This window comes from Apteryx mantelli, chromosome 3 (genome assembly GCF_036417845.1).
Source record: "Apteryx mantelli isolate bAptMan1 chromosome 3, bAptMan1.hap1, whole genome shotgun sequence".
NCBI lineage: Eukaryota > Metazoa > Chordata > Aves > Apterygiformes > Apterygidae > Apteryx > Apteryx mantelli.
The window spans coordinates 77,650,601-77,677,963 of NC_089980.1; the positions used below are offsets into that span (position 1 = coordinate 77,650,601).

Here is a 27,363-nt window from a genome sequence, read left to right on the forward strand (position 1 = left end):
CCTTTGCTTGACTTCCTACTCATAGGGATGCACCGGTCTTGAGCCTGAAGGAAGTGATGCTTGAATATTAACCAGCTCTCTTGAACACCCTTTCCTTCTAGGGCCCTAAGCCAGGGAATTCCTCCAAGTAAGTCCCTGAAGAGGCTGAAGTTTGCTCTCCTGAAGTCCAGGGTTACGATCCTACTTATTATCCTGCTTCCTCCCTGCAGAATCTTGTGATTCTGTGATCAGTTACAAGTCTCTGATCTTGAAATTAGGTGTCATGGTCTGGCCATACCCATACTATTCCTCTTCATACTATACTCTCACCCTCCAAAACAGTGTGCACATCCAAACTATGTATGGCGAATAAGGCTAGCAGGGTCTAGCTCCTAAACCATACCTGGGAAATGTTTGTGAGGATGCTAGATGTTACTAGTGTAGACATACCCTGAGCATCTAATCTGCTGGGTTTACCACTTTTTTTCCCCTCTCTAATCCCAATGAATATGTATATATATGTATATATACATACATTTATCTATGTCTATCTATCTATCTATGAATGAATACTTACCGCTTCCAGGGCTGGATGGCAGCCAAAAAGGGATTTTGAGGATTAGTTACATTAAGTCTGGCTGACTCTAACCCTCTGAGTACCTGTGCATCATTGGTATTACTACTTATGGGGTTAATCTAAAGCTCTGAATCAACCATGAAAATTCAAGGGCAGTGGGAGTGAGACAGAAGATACGGGGGAACCCACCTCATCTGTACTCCACTTAGAAACTTTACTGGCTGGGATCCCAGCAACACTCGGAAGGAGCTTGCTCTGTTGTTCCCAGCGCAAGGGTAGACCAGGGATTTGCAACTTGGAAGACACAACTGGTTGAGGAAGAAGCCTCTGGGTACTGGGTTCTTCAACATCTGCAGAAAGTTAAAATAAGCATTAAATCCCTCAGTCAGTGACAAGATCAGTTGCAGTAAAATCACTTTCATTTCTGTTGATATATTCAGGCCTCCCAACAGAAGTTGTACAACTTTGCTTACACCAGAATTAGAGTAGTGTGATTCCTCTTCCACTAGTATGACTGTGAATATACTGGCTCTATACAAATGTAACTGTTCTTGGATGGAAAAACTCTTCCAACACAACACAATTCAATGCCAACACAACCGTGTCCACATCATAGGTCATATAATTTTAAATATTTTGGTAAAATAAATCACACCCACAGCTAATAGTTACACAGTAGAACAAAAACTAACTTAATTCCAGGGTTGAGCTAATATAACTTCATCAAAACTAGCACTGCACTGCTACAAAATTCCAAGGGTGAATCAGTTGTACAGCCCACACAACATTTATGCCTCATCCATAACAAGACATTTTTCAGTACTTCTGAGGAAAAAACACAAATGTCTGCAAATTCCCTGCTCCCACTTTAAATGAATGTTTTAGATGGAAAATAACATTTAACTCTTCCCTGCTGCTACTGGGCTTTCTGCCAGGCCACTCTCTGTTTTAGCACACTTATCCATAACGCCAGGAAGGAGGCTCTCATCCCACCTGCCTCAAATGTAATGTACAGGTGGGAGGATAGCTACAGCTGTTGCTGCTACTGTCTGGAGAGCTGTAGCAGTTGCGGATGTGTGTAGGAGGAAAGTGTGAAGAAGCATGTCTTGAATGATGTCAACCTGCATAAGACATCTACGTTCATTTAGAGCAGGTCTGCATTTCCACTACAAATGCAAAAGCAACATGCCTGCTATGATCTCACAGACTTGAATGTTTCCCAATTGTTGAGTAAAATTATGAAAACCTCTGGAGTTCATTTCTGAATGATAACAGCCTACACAGAATCTGTATCTAATACTCCTTTCTAACATGACTCCACATAATCACTCTCTGTGCTATTCTTGTTTGGATTGCTTACTTCTATTATAGCTCCATTCTATTTTCATTTTTGGGAAATTGCTATTCATTGTTCTCTCTCTTCTTACTGTTGTAGTCTTTATATGTTTGTGCTCAACAACTAGAGCACAAATTCATATTACAGATTTCTGCCAGCTCAGGGGGACCAGTCTGGAATACCCAATGTTGCCAAATACAGGATGTGTCTACATTTGTGGTTTAGTTCAAGTTAGGAGTATTTGAAGTGACTCTCCTCATCTTCCCCACTTACCACACTTTGGTTCATTGCATGAAGCAGTTTGAGAATGCAGCCTGGATTTATCTGGGATGAAATCAAACCAGAAGATAAGTTCCAGGAGCACGCCTAATGTGCTCCAATCACTAACGGGCATTCAGTGCATGGCAACAGTAAAGCTCAAAAAGTAAACCGCCTGAAATGCAGATAATATGCACACTGGTCCTCAGCACTACATATTTCACTCCACAAATCTGTTTCTACTGGGTCGTACTACTTGCTAATGCAGAAGCAGCTAATGCAGCACAGCAGTCTGCTATGGTAGACTCAGGTAGAACAGCAGAACTGCATTTTTGTGCATTAAGCATAAAGTTTCTTTTGTGTTAGGGGAGAGAAGAGGAAGGAAAGTGATGCTCTGGTAAAAACACCAGCTCTGCAGGCACAGCAGGTTCTAGGAAATTACTCTGCTACTACAATATATAGGTTACTCCATGATGTAAAACCATCCTGAAACTAGTTTCAACCATCTAGTTCCAGCATCTGCAAACCTGCTTCCTTTGCTCCTACTTGTAAAGCTGAGAAATGTCTCGCAGAAATCCTGCAACAAACCAACTTTCTTCACTATGAGTCTGTACTCTTCTACAATAGTTCTGTCATCTTATCTGAACCAATCTACTTCAACTCAAGCTCACACCACTCTGCAGCATGTCTTTTTCACTCCTCAAACTCTTCCGCTCCAGCCCCTACCCCTCTCTCCAGACAATCTTGCTGATTTTTCCCAAGAGAAAAATGAAAAAATGCAATTCCCTCTTAGTTTGATCTGCCTTTTCCCATCACTTCATCACTTCCCATTTCACTTCATTAACCCTATCCTTCTCCGCTCTTCCATATGCCCAAGATTTTTGACCTCATCTCTTCCCCCAACCTTGCTCCAAGGATCCCATTCAATCTAACTCCTTCTTGTAACTAACTACCTTTAACTCTCATTCTTCTCTAGCTCCTTCCCTCCAGTCTTTCCCACCAATCTTTTCCCACTATCATGCCTGTTACTCCAACCTATAACCCTCAGCATCATCTCAATTCAAACCTTACTTAAGGTTCTCTCCAAGCTCATCAAACCAATGTACTTTAGTCTCTCCCATCATTAAAAAATATTCTTGAGTTTATTTGCCTCTTCAATTTTTGTACTATTACTTCCTTTCTCCCATTCACCTCTATATATCATCATCAAATGAGCACGGGATTTCTCCTCTAGTTCCGCTCTAGCTTCTGCCCTTTTCACTTGAAACTACTCTTATCTAAGTCCGTACTGAGTTCTTCTGACTCAAATATTGATCTTTTTCCATCCTGATTTATCAGACCTTTTTTTTTTTACATCTCAAAATTCCTTTTTGAAGTCTTGTCATTACCCAGTTTCTGTGATTCACCTCATTCTAGTCTACACCTCTAAATGGTCCTATGGCATTGCCTTTGAAAAAATCTTCCTCCCCTGACCCAGCCTGCATTAGTAGGGGCTCCACAAAGTCTAATGATCTCAACCTTATCTCTGACAGCTTTACCGCCAGATTCTCTTAATTCAAACACTTATCTCTCTACTTTAGACAACTTCCAAATCTCTGTCCCAGACCTATCTTCTTTCAGCTAGACCAAAGTCCCCATCACTCCAAACTCCAGAGTACAAAACCAGAACTCAGTCCTCTGCATTGCATCCTGTCCCGTGTCTTCTCTTGATCACTCATGACCTCTATGTTTTCTTCAAATCAGACCTCACTCAAGGCTCACACACAAGCTATGGTTGTTCTTTCTGAATCTTCATTGGCTAACTTTCTTCTTCATCTGTGTAGCTGTAACTCTCCTCCAGGATGTAATGGCACATAACAATTACCGCAACATCCTGTTCTCTAGCCTACACAAGTATAGTCTCTCCAAAATGCTGCAGTACAACTCTTTCCAAACCTGGCAACTTTGATCTCCCTTTCTCTTGGGTTCTTCTGTTCCTCCATCTTAAATTTTTGTTATTTTCAAGATCTAGCCTCACTTTATATCCAACATCCATTATTCAGAAGTTGACTCCTAATCCATTTAATCAGGATTGTCAGCCTACTGATTAGATTTTTAAATAAAATCCTTATTTTTTTCCCAATGTCATACTCTTATTCTCAGAACAGATTCCCTTAAATGTCTGCACTTCACTGTTGTCCTTCAAAAGTTCCTTATAGCTTTTACTACTTCTAAAATTCTCAATGACAAAAAAAAGCCATGAGGCAGCAGACATGCTGAATGAAAAGCCTATTTTACTGAATTATTGCATCAAAAGCTGCACTGAAACAATGCACTGATTCAGTCCAGTAACTAAGTAGTCTGACATACTAAGTCTCACGCATGGAAAACAGAAGTGAGACTGTGATGTTCTGTTTTTGTTCTGTATTGTTTTGGAATAACAAAGACAAAAATGAATAATGAACAGCTACCTCAATCTATCAAACTAGGTCAGTGACCAGTCAAGAGTTTTGACACAGCAATAACATAATCATACAGAATCACAGAACCAAAGAAAAGTCTAGGTTGGAAAGAGACCTCTGGAGATCATTTGGGGCAACCTTCTGTTAGAGCAGGCATTAGATTAACTTGTCAAGGGTTATCTGGATAACCTGGATATCTTGACAAGTTATCTTGTCAAATCAAGTCCTAAATATTTCCAGCAGGATCTATCCACCACTTCTCTGGGCAGTCTCTTCCAACTGTTCATGTGGTGAAGAATTTTTTTCTCATATCCAGACAGAATTTCCACTGAAGCAACTTGTGCCCATTGCCCCTTGTCCTGTCACCATGCATCCTTGAGAAAAGAGCACCTCCATCTTCTCTATAAATACCTCTGAGTTATCAGAAGACTGTGAGTAGATCCTCCCAAGCTTTCTCTTCTCTAGGCTGAACAAAACAAATTTCCAACCTTTCTTCATATATCAATTTTTTCAACAACTGAGTTTGGGCAGAATAAGCCACCTCAACTTTGCATTATGACTGCAGTGTGTAAATGATAAACTCTGCATCTTTAATTTTTCTTTCAATGAAGCTTTTGAAGCAATATATTAATTTTATACCTGTACAACTCTGACTGGATTAATCACCTGTTTTTAAAGCCAGGGGAAAAAATAATCTTGAAATTAAACTTTTTATACCAGCATTCGATCTGCACTCATCTTTACAGTAAAAAGTTCTTAGCAAATCCTTTTTTGATTACAAGATAAAGAAACAAAGGGGTAAAAGTGCTTCTGTCAAAAGGTTTTTGGAGGCAAATAGTGAATGTGGAAAATAATCTGCAGTGCAGTTTCCACAAAGAATTAAAAAGAATATCATACTCCTTTGGTTCTGTAGATTTTAGTATCAGACAAATGAAGTATTGTCAAGTTACCTTTAATTTCATTTGAAATGAGCAGCTTATTTTCTGTCTCCTCTTCTTCATACTCTTTGTTCTTTATGGAGTCGTTTGCTTGTTGCAATCCACTGAGGAAAACAAGATGTTCATTTTTTATTATATCATAAAAATCACTAAGCATGATAAAGTCTCTTACTAATTATGCGAGACTGTTACTAACACTCCAGGATTCCCACATTCCCACACAAAGAAGGCTGTATCATCATAAAAAAAAAAAAATTAGAGGATCTAATTTCTAACTTACACAGATGGCAACACACCTCTTGACATGAATTTTATAATAAAGGTTCAAAAGTAGTATAAATTAAACATGAGTCAGATCAACACACTTGACTTCATAGGTGGAAAATATATATAAAGGCAGTGGATGAGTCCAGCAGCAGAGGATGGAAAGACTGAAAAAAAACATATATGCTGCATTTTCCACGAAAGCTCACTGGTTAACCAGGCATGTTTCAGGAGCCGTCTTAAGCAGCATCTATTTCTTTTTCATTGCCCACTCTTCATCTCCACCCCAATCCAACTCCTGCACTGTACCAGCACACTGGTGTACAGCTTTTAGTGGTCCCACTGAAAAATAACTGTTTTCTTTTGTTATTGTTGTTGCATTACTTCTTACCTAGTTGAAAAAGTAGTTGTCCTTGCCTGCTTACTGTGGCTGCTCCCTCAGCTTTGCCAGATGAAATGTTTGCACTGAGGGAAGACCCTCCCTCTTAATAGGGAAGAGAAATGGGAAGAAGGAAACTTCTAAAGGAAAAGGGTATTTTCATCCTAACGCTAGCCCATGGGAAGTTCCTTTTCAAACTCTGTCTTCAGAAAGTATTTCCAAACTGGCTTCTTAGAAAAATGAAGCTTCTGTAAACTTGCTGACATTACGTGTGTATTTATTTCCTTCTCTCCTTAATACCTTGAGAACACTTTGGCCAATTCTGACTACACCATCACAGATGTAGGTCTCAAAGGTACTAGGTACGTAATACGCATTTTGTAAAAAAACCCACCAGACACGAAGACCTTAAAGTCAACACTGAAAGAAAGTCTGCTACATGAACTCACGCTTTATTAGATACCAGAGAAGCTATCAACAAGAACACCTTTAAAAATGCCCCAAACACAGACAAAAAGCCTGAACTAGAGCTAACCGCCTTTTAGACAAGATTAGCCAACCTCATAACACAAACCCACAGAAGAAACAGACCTGTTTAATTCTATTATTTATTTATATGTACCTATTAAATATGAGTAAACATTTAGGTAATAAATCAGATAGATAGGAACTGCAGATTCCCTGACATCAACATAAGTATATTCGATACACTATAAATGGTGCAAAATGAACACCACAGATCAGAAATCTAGCCTCTGTAGTATTTGACACAACAAAAATGGTATGACAGGCAGAGCCAATAGAATAACTATAACAAGTTTGCCTTTTTTTGGCACAAACGACTTCTTCACAGTATCCTTCTCAGAAATACCACCTGTATTTATTTACTGAAAAATTATTTTTCTAACCCACAAATACGAAATCTTTTAAAGTATGATGTGTGCAATTAATTCTGGAGCCAAAGTAAATGACAAATGCAATTCAACATAAAAAAAGCTGTGAGGAAACACCCATCTTCTTATTTTCTTGAGGACAATTTTCATAGAAATATACATCCAGCAATTTTGTCTCACTAGTTAAATATAGGATTATATCACAAATTGAAAGGTTTAGGGGATGAATGGGAAGATAAATTGATTTTTCTTTTATGAGCTAGCACCATTTGATCCCCAAGACTGTGTCCATCCTCCTTAATTGTAAGTATTTCCAGAGTGGAATATCTATTACAGTGAAATTCCTTTGCCACTATGAAGATACACAGCATCTTGAATTTTAATCTCAGGAACAGGCTGCAGTTTTTACGCACATTTTACACACTTTTGCAAACCGATTTTCTAGTATGAATAATCGTTTGCAGGCATACATATCTGTTACTGGTGGGAAGAGTAAGGGGAAAAGGAATGAGAAGGCGAAGGAGAACCATAAATTAGTTTTCTAAGTACCACTTAGACAACACATTAAATCTTGTAGTTGATTGTATATGTAGTTGGTTCCTCAACCAAGTACTTCTGTGAAACAAAAGGTTACCTGGAACATGAAGACATACACACTGTATTAAAGCCAAACATAATTAAATCCATACTAGGAGCTCAGCAGCTAAAGTGCACACAAGTAAGCATATCTATGACTTCAATTATGCATGTGTACTTTGAATACACATCTAAAAAGATCCACTGGGTATTGCAATAACCAGATGCTCAATATTTAATAACTCCAGTAGCTCATATACACCAAATGTTGTGAAGCCCATGTTTCATGCCTTTTTAAAAGGAATTTTATTCAGCTAAAAGTTCTCTCTGACTATGTTGGATTACACAAAGAATGTGAAAGCCAGAGTATGAAATTCAGATAGGCATCAGTGCAGTCAAACAGATCAAACACAAACTGCAGAGCCTCCAGGTAGTTCAAAGTTGGCAGGAGGTTGTTACTATCTGATTGAGATTGACTGAACACAGTGAACAGATAATTTGCTATTTCAGGGTGTCATAAAAATAACACTCTAAAAAATGAATGATCAAATAAATTGTTCTTTAATTAAGTTTTAAGAGAGATTCTGTAAAGTTAGTGTTTATTTCTAAAAAAGGTGAATTTACTAGAACTATGATTAAAATGATGAAAGACAACTATTATTTAACACAGGTCATTTAAGAACTACCTATGAAACCGTCTTGTCTTTTTTTTTCCTGTTTAAATTCACTTGAATGTGACTAATGAATGTTATTTGTGACACGGAAATTATTTTCAGACCACAGTGAGAATAAATCATAGAGGAGTTTTCAGATTTTTTATTAAGTTATGTTCATAAACATGCTGGGAAAGGAAAAGTTTCTACTTCTTCAGAAGCAGCTATTTTAAACTAATATTAAAAGCTTGTATTTTTTTTTTTCTTAGCTATATTCTATACTTCTTAAATGCAATTTCAGCTTAAGGAGAATTTGCACATATAATTTCACTGGCTGCATGATTTACTATGAAGACTCATATCTGAGATTTAAAATATTGATTATTACTGATAAAATATTAATTCCATTTGATATCCTTCATATTATTTTCTCTGGACAAGTTACAGTAACCACTTCAAAAAATACATTCTTATTCTATTGACTCCACAAATTCAGACACTGTCTGAAAACAAATAAGGTAAGTTTAGTCTCAGGCTAAATTTTCATGCTTCTTTTGTAATTTAAATTTCTTTTAAAAATATTCTTCCCAAATAAAGAAAAATTTTGTTTTACAATTTTGCAAACTAAAAATTGTTTGTAGTTCTTCAATTGCTAGATATCATGAAAAGAAGCTGCTAGACATTCCAGCTCTACATGCAGTACATTACAGAAATATGTACTACTTTTTCCCCAGAGCTAATTACTGATATTGGGAAAAACAAGGGGTAAAAAATATACTGTTTGTATTCTTTATTCTTTATTACTATTTAACTTCTTAAGAAGATACAGAATTAGTTTGTTTCTCTTCTGAACTATGATATAGCTTCCTCCATCATGATTATGACTATATAAATGTGAAGTATGAAAAAACATTTTTAAAGCTGAAAAAGCTTGCTGGTCTTCTTTGTAAACCACTGGCTAATCTGAACCATGTGAATCTAAAAATCTTCACTGATAACAGTTCTAGCCTACAGGAAGACACTCCTATCACACAGCAGAACATTCTCCAAAGGATTCGCAATACCAGTGCCTGAAATATTCCCTGAAGATATTATTTCTGCTGAGGAACTACAAATTAATTCAGTTTCACCTCTTCCTTAGGAAAGCTTGCTCTTTCTGTCATGTGCAGGAGGACTCACCAGTCTGATCCACACTCCCTAAAAGAATCTGCTCAGTAAAATCTGGGACTAGCATTGAACCTGGCTATAAATTTCTCCAGGAAAGTGCCTGACTATAAGGCAGATAAATTGTTCAAGATCCACGACCACTTGAGGATGTGATTTTGTATCCAGTTCTGATAATACCGGATGTTATCTTTTGTACCTCTGTAATCCCAAATAAGCGACAAGTAGTTTAGTTGCAGAAAAGAGTTTTGGATGGGGAGGATATGGTAAGACTATATTTGTTCTATCCCTCTCTTTTCTTCCAGGGCAGTTTTTTTGGTTTTTTTTTTTTTTTTTAAGCTTGGATAAAGGCCAATCTTAAATTTAGGGCCTCCTTATCTGACATATTTGGATGAGATGCAGTATTAGGTGATGACAAATCTGACCATTACGAAATATGAAATCAGTGTGTGGACATATCTGAAAGTGGCAGATACTGTTTATTTTTTCCTGAATTAGTCCTGGATAACCTAGGCTTAATCTTGAGATACTTCAACTTTTTAAAAATCTGCTGTACAAGCATAAGCTCTGCACCTGTTCCAAGTCTAGTTTAAGCTGATGCCATTAACTGTAAAACAGTCTTCCATATCTTTGTGTAATGGCTACACAATGAGTGACTATTATAGTTATCAGTTATTACTGTAATGCAAATTATAAAACATAAATCCTAAGGGACTTCTACTACCAAATAATCTAGAATTAACTGGAAAAGTTAACCATTCTTTATATCCAGTCAGGCCTGTTGTAGATTTTTTGTTATATGCCATACAGATCCTCTCTAGTCACAGTGATACTGATCGTCACAGAAAATGATAAGATTGAAGACCTTCTTACTTAAGTTCTCTGTAGACATAGAAGCTCATACTTGCAGGAAATTTCCTTCTATTTTAGAATCACAGATTTTTCAGTATTCACAAATGAAGCAGGTGATTTCTGGGAAGTCTTACATTCAAAGCTGAGACCAGCCTACCATGACTCCTTGTACCACATAATGCTTGAATTTGGTAGGCTTTTCTGCTCATGCCCCTTGTAGCAGGATCATCTACAATCTTAAAAGATCCAGGGTGATCTAATTCGTCTGACTCAAAGAAATTGCTTGAAGACAACTACAGTTATACACACACAAGAAATGTGGGATGTCTGTAAGGATCCTATTCTGGGCAGCAAGAATACTGAAACAGTATTTGGAACTAACAACACATTAACTGCCAGATTTGAGCTTCCAGTTCAGCTATTTCAAAAGAACTAATGTGACCGTAAGCGCTACAAAAAGAGTAGCGGCATAGAAGACATTTTCTTTCTGTCCATGGCACTTCAGAGACAGATACGGACCAATAAGTACAATTCTAATGTCCAGATTCTAAAAAGGAGTATTAAAAAAATTTGTAATAGGTACACAAAGGTCATCTAAAGGCTAAATACAGGCTTCCGTTCTGGAAGAAAGTATCAGGTGCTTAAGTATCCTTTCCTGTATATGGAAAAAGCAGAGAAATTATCGAGCGGCTAAAAGCTGGATGCCAAACCTATTCAAATGAAGAATCAGGTATATGTTTTTAACAATTTATTGGAACACACCATGAAGAAGAGTAGTGGATTATCCATATATTTTAAATGCTTTTATGCAGAAGTTATTAGGACCAACAGAAAGGTAACTGTGTGAGATTTAACTACCAGACTAAAGAGCAGTCAATTCAGGTAATATAATGCAGGGTCACATGTCAGACTACATTTCCTTTCTTAAATGAAAGGTTAAGCATCCAGGGGACGCTTCTTCAACAGAAGACAGAAATGCACACACAGCTTTGTGCATCTCACAGAGACAAAATGCTACTTGAATGATATAAAACTATCATCTCTTACTGAACAAATTATTTATACAGTGTGCTTATGTAATTAATATTTTTTCACTGAAACTGATGGGAAAATAAAGAACAGATTTTCAGTTACTGCTACACAGCTTCTGAGATTTTTTTAGGGACAGATTTTTTACTGAAGAAAGGAATTGCTGACTAGATCAAAGTTTCAGGAGATTTAATTGCTTCTTAATTAAACAGCAAGTTTCAATCCTCTGAACTTTACTGTGAGTTATTTGCCATCAAAATTTAACTCTCCAAAGTCTCTCAAGGCAATTATTATTAATACTAATGCTTACAGTTTGTGTATTATGAACATATGATAGTATTGTTAATGTAAATATATAATGAATTACACTTCTTGTTCTAGGGTGCCTTACTTCTATTTCTGTAAGAAAACAACCAATAAAATAATGCACTGATACTGCAACTAATTAAAAATGTAGGCAATCCTATTCCCTCACATATGCCCCTGAAAACAGTGAAGTGTATCTGCTAATTTCAAAGACAGCCTTTCTATACCACAAAGACAACTTTCCAATACTAGCCTGGAAACTATCCCATGTCATTCTTCTATTAAAAATATATACCAAAACCTGAGAGTTAAGGAATTACTTCTCATTTTAAATGTATGTACATACCTGTACATATACACTGACACATCTGTAAGGAGACATAGGGAAATCCCACAGGTCTAAACTTCCGGTAATTTCTCTATCTTGGAGTATTTTTCTTTTTCTCTCTGATTTGCATTACTTATTTCTTGCAATACACTGTGACACCATTTCTCTTCCTATTTCTAATATAAAGACAACTGAAGAACTTCATGTCTTTCCTCACTGCTTCCAAGAGTTCCACCAATAGATCATTGCGCTGTATTGTGTGGTAAGTTGCATTTTATGTTGACAGTCTCCGAACAACCCATACTTTGAAAGGAACTGATAGTTACCCAGATGGCTTCTTTTCTTTCACATCACATAATAGAGGCTTCCTGCAAGGAGATTTACTTTCTGGATCTTCCTGCTTAATCATTTCTGATACAGACTTCCCAGATGATCGATTATGAGCTGGAGATTTCATGCCTATATGACCAGGACTAGGGCATTTTCTATCGCTGTTTAAAACAAATGAACACCATGTTTAAAGCTGAGAGCAGCTGAGTTGTTGTTCAACTTATTTTCTCTATGGCTAAAGATTTATTAGTGTAATTAAAGAAATACAAGCTGTTAGAATTTTCTTTTAAAGTTACATAAAAGCTTCTCACCTTCCACAAACAAAATTGCATACCAGGGATTTTCAGAAATCACAGTATAGAACTCCTGTTTCTCTTGAAGTCAAAGGTAAAACTTTTAGACGATTCAAAAGGAACAGAATTTGCCTAATATTATTTTTGATAATAAACTATCCACTTCAAATGTTTGTAACACCCAAAAATTTGTAGTATCATTTCCCTCCCATCCCTTCTCTCCTTTTCAAAATATACTCCCATGCAGCTAGGACCCTTTAAAAATGTTATGCAATCTCTCAATTTGGACAAGGAAAAAAATAGTAATTGACATTGTCCCCATCACAGAGAATACTGGTGAAACTGCTTCTGGCTTCATTGGGAGTGTATTCAGGTTAATTGTTAGAGGATGATTAATTCACTTTTGATTTCTACAGTTCTACACTTACAGGAAAAATCAAACCAGGCAGTGCTCTTTAATAGCTGAATATTTTATTTCTAAAGCACAGAGCTGAAATTCTCTCCAAGACTGTAATTTAAAATACTGAAAATATTAACAATATAGAAAATACATGGTCATTACAGTGAAAACTGCGCAACATCTTCAATATAAGCACTCACATTATGGCATATATTAATGTACGCCTTGAAAAGAATGGAAAGCTTCTCTTCACTTCCTTTTCTTCTTAAATTCTCTGTGTATCCCCTCCCAACCCAAAATAAGCACAGAAGTCGGTATCTATAATTTTTGATAGAAAATCATCTCTGAAAAGCCTCTTGGTATCACATCCATTTTTTTGTACTAGTGTTCCTTCTAAAAGCATTAGTTACAGACTGTTACAGTACTGTTCTTGCAAAACTCATTTCCGGTAATTTCACTCCCTGCTCCCACAATAACAACAAAATTTACAGTGGCTATTCTTCGAAGAGCAACACTCATGTATATTCATGTCAGTAAGGCTGCCCCAGCAAACAACAGAAACACAAACAAATCATTTTCTTAAGTGAAATTAACCAGCAAAAAATCCATTTGAAATTGTAATTTACCACCTAGCAGTCCACATAGTTAAGAGAAATGAAAGTGAATTCTTGTTAAATCATACGTAATAAGATCAGTATCAATCTTTGTCAGTTCAGTGACCTTTTCCATGAGCACTGACAAAACCATTCCTTCCCCATAAATGAAAATTCAGATAAATAGACAGGTGTTTCTGAAACTATACAACCCTTACACACCTATAAATTATTTTACAGAACACTGAAATAAACAGCTGTATTGCTGTTAGCACAGATACTGCTTTGATTGTAATTACCTGATTACAGGAGAGGTGGATCTTTCACTAGCTTCCACTTTTCTGTTTCTGGGGCCAGGATTGGTTGCAGGCATCTCCCCACTTAACCGATCAGGTAAGAGGCTCTCTTTGTTCAAATTGATCTCAGAATATGGACAGCTGACTGCACTGGAATTTGAGGTACAGAAATGTCTTCTTATTTTCAGTCATTTTACAGACTTCACTCAGTTCAATGAAAGTACATTAGAAATCAGTTTTATAGAAGCAGTTAACATATATAAAATAAGAAAATATGCAATAGTGTTGTCATACATAAAAGTGTTATGAAATACACTGATGAAAATCCTCAACCTGAATGTTTTTTCATATTTTCTTTTGCAGCAACTTACATAACATAAATTATATTAATTTCTATTACAGTATACATTCTGGAAAATTGCTTGATGAATGTTCGGTAACATACTTGTTAAGATGCATGTGTGCTCTCTCATACACTGACAGAATTTCAAGAAACAATCAATGGCCACAAACCGAAACACAAGAAATTTCGTCTGAACATAAGAAAAACGTTTTTCACTGTGAGGGTGGTTGAACACTGGAGCAGGTTGCCCAGAGAGGCTGTGGAGTCTCCATCCTTGGAGACATTCAAAACCCAACTGAACATGGTCCTGGGCAACCTGCTCTAGCTGACCCTGCTTGAGGGCTGGACCAGATGATCTTCAGAAGTCCCTTCCCACAGCAACTATTCTGTGATCATGTATTTTACACATAATATACAGGGTGCCTTTGACTATACCCACCTCCCTTTAAATAACCAAATCACACTCCTGTCGTTATTTGTCCTTCAAAGGAAGATATTTCTATTATGTAATGTCCACAAAGAAACTGTACTGTGTTGCAAGGGCGCAGTATGAGGTATGGTGGACTTCTTACTGCAGTGAACGCTTCTTTGCAAATGAGATTTTGCAATATTGCATTAAATGTGTGCTTTTCACACTCTTTCCTATGCTCCCTACTTCACTGAACTCCAGTTAGTGAAGGAGAGAATTTGACACAGTGCTTTAAGAATGGCTGGTAAATATTATTCTAATAAATGTGGAAGTTGTACCTCCCAAAGTCAGAAAACCTGTCCTTCCACAAGCTAGGACAGAGAATGACAGCAACCCAAAACACGTGGGACTGAACGAGCATTCTGTCTTTAAAAGAACACTATGCAATGTCCAGCTGATTAGTCAGGCTAAATACTCATACTTTTAAGATAATGCCCCAAATTCTGAAAGGTATATATATCCCATGACAGTGAACAACAAATTACCAAATTTTCAAATCTCTATTTAAGATATAGGAGAAGCTGTATTAAGCATGATGCTCTATTTGTAGCTAATCAGCTATGACACCAGCTATAATATAAAAATTATGCTTTCCTAGGCATGTGTATTATTACAAGGACCTCTACAATGGTAAAATATAAGAAAACACCAACTGGGATTTTGCTCATTCTCTTTTCAAAAATATAATTATCTGCCTTTCCACAAACCATTGTAATATTTCATCTGCTTCACTGATTGTTACACACCCCGTTTTCCCCAAACTATCTAATATAAACAGCAATCTACCTTGCCAGCAATATTCCTTGCCACCTCCAATTTACAAAAAATGGAAAAACAACTTTCATTATTGTGTTCATTTTACAAAGCACAGCATAAAAACAAGGCCTTTTATACAAATATAGTGCACATTTGCCTTCTCATTTACCCTTGAACCTTTGGAATCACAGTGAGTATGAATCAACTCATACCATGAAGTTGGACCAGTAACAGTAACCTAATTTTGGTTCTACTAATATAAGTAGTAAGTTGGTAGAAAATTAGATATACCTCAGCACTAGCATAATAGGAGAAAATTCCTTAAGGCTATATGAACCAAGTCAGTCTGTCCTTGCCTGGGGTTATCTAGAGAAGATTCAAATAGCATGTCTGACTTTTTTTCAGCTGGTTCATCTGAAAACATAACAACACCAACATTTTTTAAAAAATGGCTTTGTTGAACTTGAATTACAGAGGAAGAACACTATTTCTGCTTTTCTAATCAAGGTTAGAACCCTATTTAATGCCATTCCAAGCAGATGGCATTCCACAGCAGTCTGTACAGTGTTCTCAAGTGACACAGAACCTTCCCCAAGCAACCTACTGAAAAACAGGACAGCTATCTTTGCCTTTTTCTGAGGAACTGAACAGCAGTCCCAGCACCTCCTCTGAATTCTTTAGGCACTGAAGTCTTTTGGCACAAAAACATTCATAGCAGAAGTTTAAACAGCAGCATAAGATATAGCCAAAAGTGTGTCTGGAGTGTAAAGCACTATGCTTGAAATATAGTATTTCTTGTTTACAAAATAGTTTTAAAGATTTGAAACAGAATATACAAAAAAAAAGTAATCTGGAGCATTTAATTTTCATTTCTTATTTCTATTAAACAGAATTTTTCATTTTTAGATTTGTTTATATACTTCTACTTACATTTCTTTTTCTACCTACTGGGTTTGTTTGTCTTAAGATAGTGTCTGTGAGACATTTTAAAAGAACAAAAGAACATGAATTGATGCATGGGAAGAAAAGAGGGAGACTAGGAAAGACAGAAAGTTGTTCTGTAGTCTCGACTCTTTATATTGCTGGATCTATCACAATGATGTCTCTTTTCCCTTTCACATGAACTAACAGCTGAAAGATACAGGCTCCTGTTCAGAAAAAGGATTCAAGAGGGCTATGCCAACGAGATTTAAGTACTTGCTTTGACAAGCTAGTACCATTGTGATAAAACAAAGTTATCAGAAACTCAGGAATATATTGTTTAATACCAGTTTTGCTATTGCTACAGGCAAAACATGCAATCTTCTTTTGGATTTCTATGCTCACAGTTAGAGGCTCTCTCAAGAAAACACTACAAAATAATGTCATATTTAACTTCAGGTGTGTATTAATAAACAAGCCTTACATTACAATGAAAACTGACAATACAATTTCAGCTCCTAGCTGAAGTCTTCTGTTTACCAATACCATTAATATGTTTTAAATTACAAAATAAGAAAAAGCCTCAAAATTCAGTCCTTCGCTGGAACTTCCTTGTTTATATACTGACTTTTTCTTTAGTATTTTTTTGAAAAAACAGATGTTGAATGACAGTCAATATCAGACAATAACAGCTATAATATTAACGATGCTTTAGAGCACTAGACTCATATGAGTTTTTCTTTGTAATTAATCACTCAAGTTACTGTATCTTGTTTAAAAATCTCCATAACAGTCCTTTGATGTTACTATTACTTAGGGCAACAAAAAAAACCCTCATGATTTCCACTGTCAGTTTTGCTTCAACAAAAACCAGCATGTATGAACTTGTGTATGAGCTGGTGGTTCAGATCAGTCAGTAAATCCTGAACCTCAATGCCTCCAGCCTTCAATTCAGTTTAACTTGTCTACTACAAAGAATAAAAAATTTATCTTGTTACTCCTACATAATAGAAGTGTTTGATTTATACAGGGGTGTAAGTTTTAGAGACAACTTATCTCAAGGGCTCAAAAGTCTTGATGCGTAGGTTCTTTAAAAATTACATTACGGTTTTTAACTATTCTCTCAACTTGAAACTGGATTTTTGCTCCAGATTTCAGTTTGCCTTAACGCACGATGTTGAAAACTGCAGAGACTCAGAAGCCAGTTTTCAAAATGATCAGATATCCTTGACTTAGAGGTGCCAAGGTCTGTCAGAGAAACAGGAAGTATGGCAAGAGGAGGAAACAGCAGCAGATACCCAGTTTGAAACCTCTCCTATATGTCCAACAGAGCTATAAACCTTCCAGCCCTGCTTTGCAGCTTTGAATTCAGTCCAATGTGATAGAGATACTCAATTGTCACCTGAGCTGCTTCAGCAGGCTCAGCCCTTGTTTAAGTAAACAAATATCCACATTAACAAAAGCCCCCACACAGGCGAGTAATCAGCTAAGTGCTGGATAATCAGTGCGGCATGGCAATTACGCTCTCTGCCATACACTTTGCATCCTACTGAAACGGCAGCAGAGTGAAAGCTTGCAATACATGTGCTCATATTGCAATTTTCTGTGGAAAGAGAGCTACTCTTTCCAGACTCCTTTGCAGGTTGAGTAAAAAATTACATTAAAAAAAACTGTTCTTGAGGAACCAGGAATGTAAAGCCAATACACTGATTACTACTTTTTATATAACATTCCAGAGAGTTCCTGCGATCATGGGCCTAGCACTTTCGAGTCAAGTTTTATATAATCAGCCCTTTCCAGAACTGCCTGATGGAAAAATGCATAGAGATAGCATATCCCATTTGTGGTTCCTCTGCAATTGCCCTTCCATTACTCTCAAGACGTGAATCACTTTAGCAAACACTGAACCAACTAGTGGAACATACTGTGGACCTAAGGCTTCCAGCGCTTCTACGACACCCTGCTCTTAGAATATAGCTTCTACCTTGGCACACTCAGATCTTCAGCAGACACTAACTTATTCAGCTACATAACACATGGAAAGTTTCTGGTAAAATGACCTCTGACCTTACACTTTGCTGCCTAAATTCAGTATATCATTTATTTCTTGCCATGTTTATTTGATGGCAGTAGCAGGTCTCCAATTAATACAGAACTACAGAGTCACTAGTAAGAACGTGGTACCACACAAATTTTAGCTTGTATTCTTTCTCAGCTTTTACACTATTATTTATTGACTACAATACCATACACACACTCTAATTACCTGGAAATTGCAACAGTTGAGAACTGCAGGAGTAAAGCAGCTTTGATGTTTATTCATGGAGAGTTAACTCAAAACGCTAACAAACTTTACAACTGACCACTTTGCATGACTGCTAGGATTTGAAAATTATTGCATGTATTAAGTATCAGACAGCATAAAATTCACCATCTATCATAAATATGCAGGTAATCTGCATAATGCTACCTACCCACACACCAGTCTCATAGTTTCAACTGCCCAGCACAAAATCCTATATCAAGTGATGATGGCAAGACATCATTAACATCATTAACTTTTCCAAAAAGTAAATGCTTTAACCCCATCACATAATTAATCACCCAAGGCCTTCATCTGGTTCCTAGCGAACAAGCTTTCAAAATTATTTCAGAACTGTTTAGCATAGTAAATTACCATCTTGCTGGCACACAGGCCTTTATGCTGTAGATAGACATTGTATCTCATCATGGAAAAAAAGAAAAAGAGATAAGCATGGATAAATACATTTCAAGGTTGCCAAAATAAAAGAGCCAAAAGACCGCAACCTGACGTCGATAATTACAGCAATTTCAAAATGTCTTTGCTCATTTAGAAGGAAAGGGATGGTAAAATTTCAGAAATTTTTGGATAACCTGGACCCTCAGACCTGTAGACTCCAGATAAGTAACAAATCTCATTATCTTCCTCGAACTATTCAAGAAAGAAAACAGTATCAGCACAGAGAGAAAACCAATATAGTTAGTGAATAAGATATTTACAGTGTTAATATATCTGCTATGAAACAGCAAATTCCTCTGTCTTACGATCAACAAAATCTCTACGGTTATATTTTTATACCCTAGAACTATAAGTCAATGTGTAAATAATAGGATTGCTAAGACTAAAGTAAAAATAAAACACAATAGATGATTGCAATGAGTTTCTTTTCTCAGTATTCAGGATTAGTAATTATAGTAGCTTTAAATAGCATGGAAAAATCTAGTTATAAAAGCAGAGGATACATGAACTAACTAGACATCTATCTCTTACTCATCCTTTCACTGCAAAACATTAAAATTTTTAGTGCCAAATTTATTTATAGGTAAGAATGTAAATGAAAAACTTTTCTGACACATTTACTTACATTTTCTTTTAATCTTTTAAGTTCCAGCCTTGGGCTAAGAATGGGGTATGTTCACATGATTACAGGTAATTGAGATAGCAAGTGTTAAGAAATTAATGCCCTGAACTGGAAGTTATTACCTTATGGATCAGATGTATTAATAAATCAGACAAGACTCAGTCTACCGGAGTATGAAGTAAAATGGATTTCAGCTAACCAACCAGGAAGCTTTTTAGGCAAGTCTGTTTTACTTCACATTTGCAGTGGACTAAGACCATGAATGCAGCAGGTTACCATAAGTACTAACTTGACTGCTTAAGGAGTTACCCTACCAACTAATATTAAGTACAACGAAACTTCTCAAAGGGGAAGACAGAAAAACTGAAAAAAATATTCAAAAGAAAAAAAAAACATGGATGGAAAAAGGCAGAAGGAAATAGGTGAGAATAATCAGAAAGAAGGCAAGGCGGCATACTGCGTCATGATAGAAAGAAGTAACAACACAGTCCACACGACACCAGGTTTTGTCACTGGAGCTATCCTAGCCACATCCTCTCCTGGAGATAAAGCTTGTACTAGCATCAGGAGTTCTTCTGCCACATAATAACACAAATACTTTAAGTGCCTTAAGCTATACGTAGGAAAGAACTTCTTGCAGTAATAAAAGCCTTTTGCACGTTAAACATATATACACAGTTTTGCTGGCAGTTACCTTCGTTAGGGATGCGTAATGACTTTAACTAATGCTGACATGCCAGCAAAACTTTATAACATAATTCTGGCCAACAGGAAATAATCCTGCCACCCAAAAATGTTAAAAGATTGCAGTGTTACCTGCTTAACAATATACTTTAAAAAAATGAATAGGAAAATTCTCTACTAAAGAGCAAGACTTCAGCCATGTGAGAGCAGAAGGCACAAAGTGCTATAACATTAGTGGATCCTATAACTGTTTAATGGAAAAATTCCAAGAAAACTTCTGAAAGCTGTAATTTGCAAAAGGGTTATAGGATGATATTTATGGTATTTAATTCTCAACCTAACATGTTGCATTAATTGTATTTCCTTTACTGGAACATTCAGGATTCATCTCACACTGTAAATATTTGAAAAGTAATAAAATATAAAGCTTAGTAAATGTTCCCCACTTGTTCTCTCACTCTCTCTCCCTCCCCCCATTCCATTCTCCCATGCTACTGCTCTTCCTATGTCAACTCCCCTCGAGCAGAGGCTGGGCCGTCCATGTTTCTGTATTATATTTCAGAAAGGTGTTCAACAAAAGCATATTTAGCAACATACAAGTCATTCAGGAACTGAACAAGTCGTTCAGGCTGTCATTCAGGAACACATGAACTGGAATTTTCTTTTTAACACTTTTTCAAGCCAACAAACAAATCTCTACCATCACCAACAAAATAAAAGAAAAATATCTAAGCTGTAATAAAATTAGCACCCTCAACATTTCAAAAGGTACAAAAGTTATCGCATTACACATATTTGTCTGTGTCACTTTCCAATCCAAACAGCAAGCTGAGCAATCCCCACAGGAACAAAATACAGAGTAGCTGAATCTATTGATTGTAACAAAAAATGATGTTTGACACACCTTATCTGGACACACCATGGTGAAATGAAGTTAGAGATTGCTTATGTTTATTTCAGCATGCTCACCATGGCAACTGAAATCATGGTATATTTAGGTTTAGAAGATTTTTATTTTTTTCCATCTTGGATCTGTTTTCTTGAAACCACAATTAAACAAAGATATGCACACATCACTCAACCGAAAGAACAAAACCACAGTTTCATAGCACATACCTATGATGGCCGATATGTCTTGCTCTTTTAATATGGCCAATTCCTTTACATCCTGCTGTGGGACACCCTCCATGCTCTAAAGCTTCCACTAATTCCAAGGGACCTGCATGTCAGGGGAAATTACATATGAAATTAAAAAAGATACCAACATTTTAAAAGTTATATAAATACGCAGATATACCAGAGCATCATATTAAACATGAAGAAGAAATAAGTAAACAAAACCTAATTTAAAAGTACTTAAAAAATGCATTCTGCAAAGGCATGATGCAGATTAATACAACCTAATCCCCTGGAGAAATACAACTATTCTGAGTGAACCTACACAGGAAAGCTATGTCTATATAGAGAATGTGTATCTTAGAGGAACTGTATTACTTAGAATTTCTCTCATATTAACTGATCTGTAGCTGGAACCAGGTTGTTTTGCAAGAGCATAGACCTGCTGTGCCTGAAAACAGGGATCTGTTTTTAATTGGTATTGACCTTCTGTGTTCTTAGCTTGAATTTTCCAATAAACAAGAGGTTGAAAATAATATTAATAAGAACAAGCCATCAGGAGATTTTTGACATTTTTACTCCTCTAAATTTATGTGTCTATCTAATTTTCATCAGCTGATAACAATGACCACTGTAGAGACATTAGGCACGTAACTGCCAAAATTAGATTCGACACTCAAGCAAACACAATCCATTGCTTCACAGGAAGTGAGAGACAGTGTATGAAATTGAAAAGCACATCTCCTGCACATCTGCACATGCACAGGGTCTCTAGTCCTGGTTTTACTTGAAAAGTACATAAACTTGCATCTCCCCATACACATAATAATATTGACATAAAAAGATATATACAAATAAATTTTGCTAGATGAAAGATACATTCTTGCTCAAAGGTGGGTAATGAAAGCTGGAGAATTACTACATGTTCTTAAGATATTCCAAAAGCCTTTTTAAACAGATGTTCCACCTATGCTAATGCTACAACACAACGACTACACTAAAGTCTACAGACTTCTAAAGGCTTTAAAATGCTGTAACGGACTAGATAACTGGTAACTTTTCTATCTTTAATACAAAATCTGTGCCTAGAATATAACAAGTTAACGGACTCAGAGGAAGAAGGAATTTAACACAGCCACTTTTGTGGAAGTCTTGCCTCACCAACCTAGCACAGTTCTCTGAAGGGGGCGACCAGTATGTGGAAGATCAAAATCCCTGGGTTGTAATAGATAGTTCCCTGAAAACATTACTCAGTGATCAGTAACAGTTAGAAAAGCAAATAAAATGTTAGGAGTTACAGTGTAAGTGACCAGAGAACAAAAGAGAATGTCATTATTCCACTTTCTGTGTCCATAAATCTCTTAAGTACTCCTTGCATCTCTGGTCGCTGTATCTCAATATAGCATAACTGGAAAATGTTTGTCCTTGTTGACCTTCTCTCTATCCAGATATGAAATAACTTCCTTACAAGGAATGACTAAGTAAGGTAGGACACTTTAATCTAGAAACAGAGTAGTTTAACATGAAATATCTGGAAAAACAGGAAGGTTCAAACAAACAAGCTACCACAAGTAGCTTGTACATTGTTTTGTCAATAATGAGACGTAGCATTGTATTATATTTCCGTGATCCCAGTTTACTGGCAGACCAACTTACAACTGGATGCACTTGGGATCCTGTGCAAATTTGTGAAATCAAACAACAGTGTTCTTATTTGAAAGTTCATTTTATTGCTCACTGTAAGACTGAAAAATACATCTGTTGACTGTTCAACACTAGTATCGTAATTCCTCCATTCCTACTTGCACATCCAAATTACAAAGTACCTCTGCTTTCACAAGGATCTTACTGAGGTACTTTGGCCTATCAAGCCAAACAGCCTGCAGATATAGAAAGAAATGGATACAGTGACTTCATTACCAAAATATTACTTCATACAATCACGTATTCCTTCACACAGTCTTCACCAGCAAGAAAAAAAGAAGCCTTTCATATAATTTAGAAATATTCAAGGCAAGATTAAATTTAGCTTAAAGTAGGGAAAAAGATTTTTCATCTTTTTTTTTTAAAGAGATCAGTATTAAATCAAAATTTTCCCATTTGCTCATTTCCATTTATAATGCTATGTACCCACACTATGAACAACATAGAAAAAAAAAGTCTGATAAATAGTCACACTTGTGCAAACCCTTAAATGAGTAGCACAACTTCCCTCCAATTCTGTAAAAAAGAGCTAAAACTTTTGGTAAAGAATCATTTAAAAATAAAAAGAAAATAAATGTAATTGGAAGGCATGTGCTAGAAGCAAAATAACCTAGTCCACAGATGCTCTAGTTTTGCAAAAACTAGCTCACTACAAATGTTATCTCTTTACTTAACAAATTCAAACAAGCCTTCTAAAAATGTAATTTTAAAGACACTATACTGGCTTGAACTGGCTGTCCATCTTTAAGCACCAAAGCTGCTGTTAATGTCCCTGAGAAATGGCATTAAAATCAACACTAATACCTGGCTCTTAATTCCCTGTTCTCAAAAAGGTCGTAATCCATCACAACCACTTCACTACATCTTACAATAAAATACTATGAATACATAAATATTGGAAACATAAGAACATTATGATGAATGCTGTAGATAAATACTACTAACACTGTGCAGTTTACACAAAGCATTGGTATTAAAGACAGGGATCTGGACCACATCATTAAAAAGACTGTTTTATTGACTGAAGAAAAAAATTGCGAAGTATTTTCTTCCTTCTTTCTGATATCCTTTCAGAAGACATCAAATGACCTTTAACTTCCTTGTAAACAATATTAATATTTTTACAGTATTCTATATTCTGTCAGGTATACTATATTCTACAGTAATTATACAAAGCCATACTGTTGGAAGAATATAGTATTCAGTAATAAACCAATTTTAATAGAATTCCTGCACTGAATAATTCTTTTTCTATTTAGAAAATGGTCACTTTCTCTCATGTCATGTTGTCAATTTTCCTTTTTCTAGCTAAACCAGTATCACAATATCACTTCCACCTGTGTTCCCAGGCACTTTCTGAAAGAGATGAACAGTGGTTCCTATGCCATCACCTAGAGGAGCTGACACACTGTGCGTGATGAACACCCATAGTTTTTTTCTTTTAACACCTCCAACAAATGAAGTTATACATTTTACACTCACACCTATGTTAAAATAATTTTTTTTTTCAATCATAGAAGATAGAAATATCAGAACCTTAATTCAGTTTTTAGCCTTATGATACCATTTTTAGTTATGTCATCATATACTACTTTTTCCCACTGGACTCTTCCCTCGTTCGGTACACAGAATGCACATCTTAATTTAAGACACAGGTATTCAGCATTCTGTTTCCTCCTCATTATTCACTCTGTGCTTTGGCACTTACAGTACCCTATTCAGACTCTGCTTTGAAGGCAGAATGATTAAATTCCAAATGGGCAGTCATCACTGTACTATTGGAGCACTCAGAAAACTAATGAATATACACTGATCACATTCTTGAGAAGAAACACTTTTTTCTTGTCATTTTATAGATGCTGAACTGAGGTACAGAGACTTTCAGGTAACCCATTCACACTTTTTGTATGTGCCTTATCTGAGTTATTTTATATTTAATTTTTCAGAGTATTTAGCATTACTCAGAATTTTGTACTTTCTAAGCACAACTCCTTCTGACCACAGTCACAGCTGTGAATACTCAGTACTTGTGCAAACCATACCTTAGAGTCTCAAGCCCTAAAATAAACCTCAAACCAGCACTCAATTAAAAAAATCACTTGTTCAAAGTTTGGCTAAAGTGATTTCACTAACATTATCTAGAAGCACAGCAGCACAGACAGGGATATCTTGACCGTGAAATAGTCTCTTCTCCCTGCAATCTCAGGTCTCATTTATGACAGACCTCCCACTTCAACGAATAAAACAAATCCCCAGAGACAGCAAGCTGATAAAGACAATACTAGTATTGGTACACTGGCTTCTATTAGATTTATCTTCAACATGGGCAGCATTAACTCCTCTTTGCTCAACTGAAGAGGAAAAGGAACTTAGCTGCTTCCAAGGATTTGACGCTAGCTGAAAGGAGTGTCTTCCCGGTGCAGTCTGGGCTCCTTTGCGCTAAAAAAAGCACACTAACCTTCAAGAATGCGGACAGAAGATACTCCTCGCGATACTTAGCCCTATTGAAATTTCACAGGAGTTTCATCATTGGCTTCAACAAGGCCAGGATTTCACAGAACAGATCTTTATCATCACCTCAGGTTTATATACATACAGACAAACATTGTATTTCAATTACAGTGGGGTCAATAAATCTATCTACTAAAAAGTGATTAACTGGTGAATTTCAAATTATGTAGACCTTGTGCTAAATGTCATGTTTACATTATCTTGCATATACTAATTGCTACTTTTCCTTGGACAGCACTATCAGGGAAAAAAAAAACTAAACAAAGTACATATGCCTTTTAACATCATTACATTATAATATGATTTCTCTTACTAAGTGGGGGCTGAAGAAGGTGTCCAGTTTTTGCACACCAGCCTGCAGGATGGATATCAGGACTATCTACATCAGTCCAATAATCATAAATACTATCCCAGCCATCAAAATGGACCTAAAATTAAAAAAAGAGAATAATGCATTTTAGCTCAGAAAAATTCTCTATAAAATCATTTTCCCTGAGTAATCTCTAGAAATTATAGACTCTAATGCCATCTCCTTCAGAGAAGTCACTTTAAGAAAACTATGGATGTTACACAGAAAATACATACAAATTAGATTCTGGGCCCAGGCACACTCTCATCGAAGTCAAAACTTAAGTGTCATCTTGTTCTTTAATGTGTCTTACATCGTAAGGCTGAAATCCCAGGAATAAAGCAGGACAACTTCAGTGTTCACATATTAACAGTAACCCTTAAATTAAGCATGAAATTCTGCTTTTCTTCCTCTCAAAGAAACTTAAGCATTTTAGAATCTCCTGTTTAAACAGGATTTAACAGTAGCGTAATAGTAAGCAAAGGCCTAAAAAATAGCATTTATCCAAAAAACAAAAAAAAACCCCAACACATTAGTAACAATCTTACTAAAATCAGGATAAGGATAATAGGGGATAAGGAGTTGCAACTGAAGAGAAAATGAACTACATAACTTCACAGAAAGCAACCAGTTTGTGCTATGCATCTTTTTTTTCAGGCCAAGGCTGAAGATCTTCAGCTTTTACTCAATCTCTGTGCTTGTAAATAGCTAAGATCTTTCAGGCGTGCATGTATAAATGTACACACACACACATATACAAACAGAGCTCTTTCAACATACACTATAAAGTCAATTAAACTACTACCCAAAAAGCCACAAATCATGTAATTTTAATAAATTAGACTGGAGTGTTTTCTTGACATGGCCAACTTAATGTTTAGGTAGAAAATGTGTAGGTGTGAAGTTATTACTTCAGATCACTCCCTACCACTGGCTAATTCAGATTCAAAATGAAATGTCAGCCGCATTTGCTGCTTGAAATATCAGGTACACTAATAAACCTTTACAAACTGCAAACATAAATATCCTTCATATCCATTTAACTGGATACCTGGAACATACCCGCCTTCTAACAGTTAAGGGCTTCAAAGAGTAAACTTCAAAGAGTATTTGTAAAATAAAACAAAAATAATTCAAGTGAATGACTTCTGGAAGACTGCAATTTCTTAAAAATACATTATCTGAAATTAATCTAATCTAAAGTCCAGAATTAATATAAACTTCAGAATTGCAGAAGTCACT

General features: G+C 36.2%; 1 protein-coding gene across 2 annotated transcripts in view; it reads right to left on the reverse strand.

Moving 5' to 3' along the window:
• The window catches only part of L3MBTL3 (L3MBTL histone methyl-lysine binding protein 3), a 91,285-nt gene that overhangs the window by 9,045 nt on the left and 54,877 nt on the right, over positions 1-27,363 (reverse strand). For both annotated transcript variants that reach the window (XM_067293735.1, XM_067293736.1), the window contains exons 15-20: positions 26,086-26,200; positions 21,558-21,660; positions 13,889-14,035; positions 12,300-12,464; positions 5,542-5,633; positions 746-906 (exon numbers count right to left, since the gene is read on the reverse strand). In XM_067293735.1, the coding sequence (XP_067149836.1) occupies positions 746-906; positions 5,542-5,633; positions 12,300-12,464; positions 13,889-14,035; positions 21,558-21,660; positions 26,086-26,200 (783 nt within the window). The remainder of the gene's footprint in view (positions 1-745; positions 907-5,541; positions 5,634-12,299; positions 12,465-13,888; positions 14,036-21,557; positions 21,661-26,085; positions 26,201-27,363) is intronic.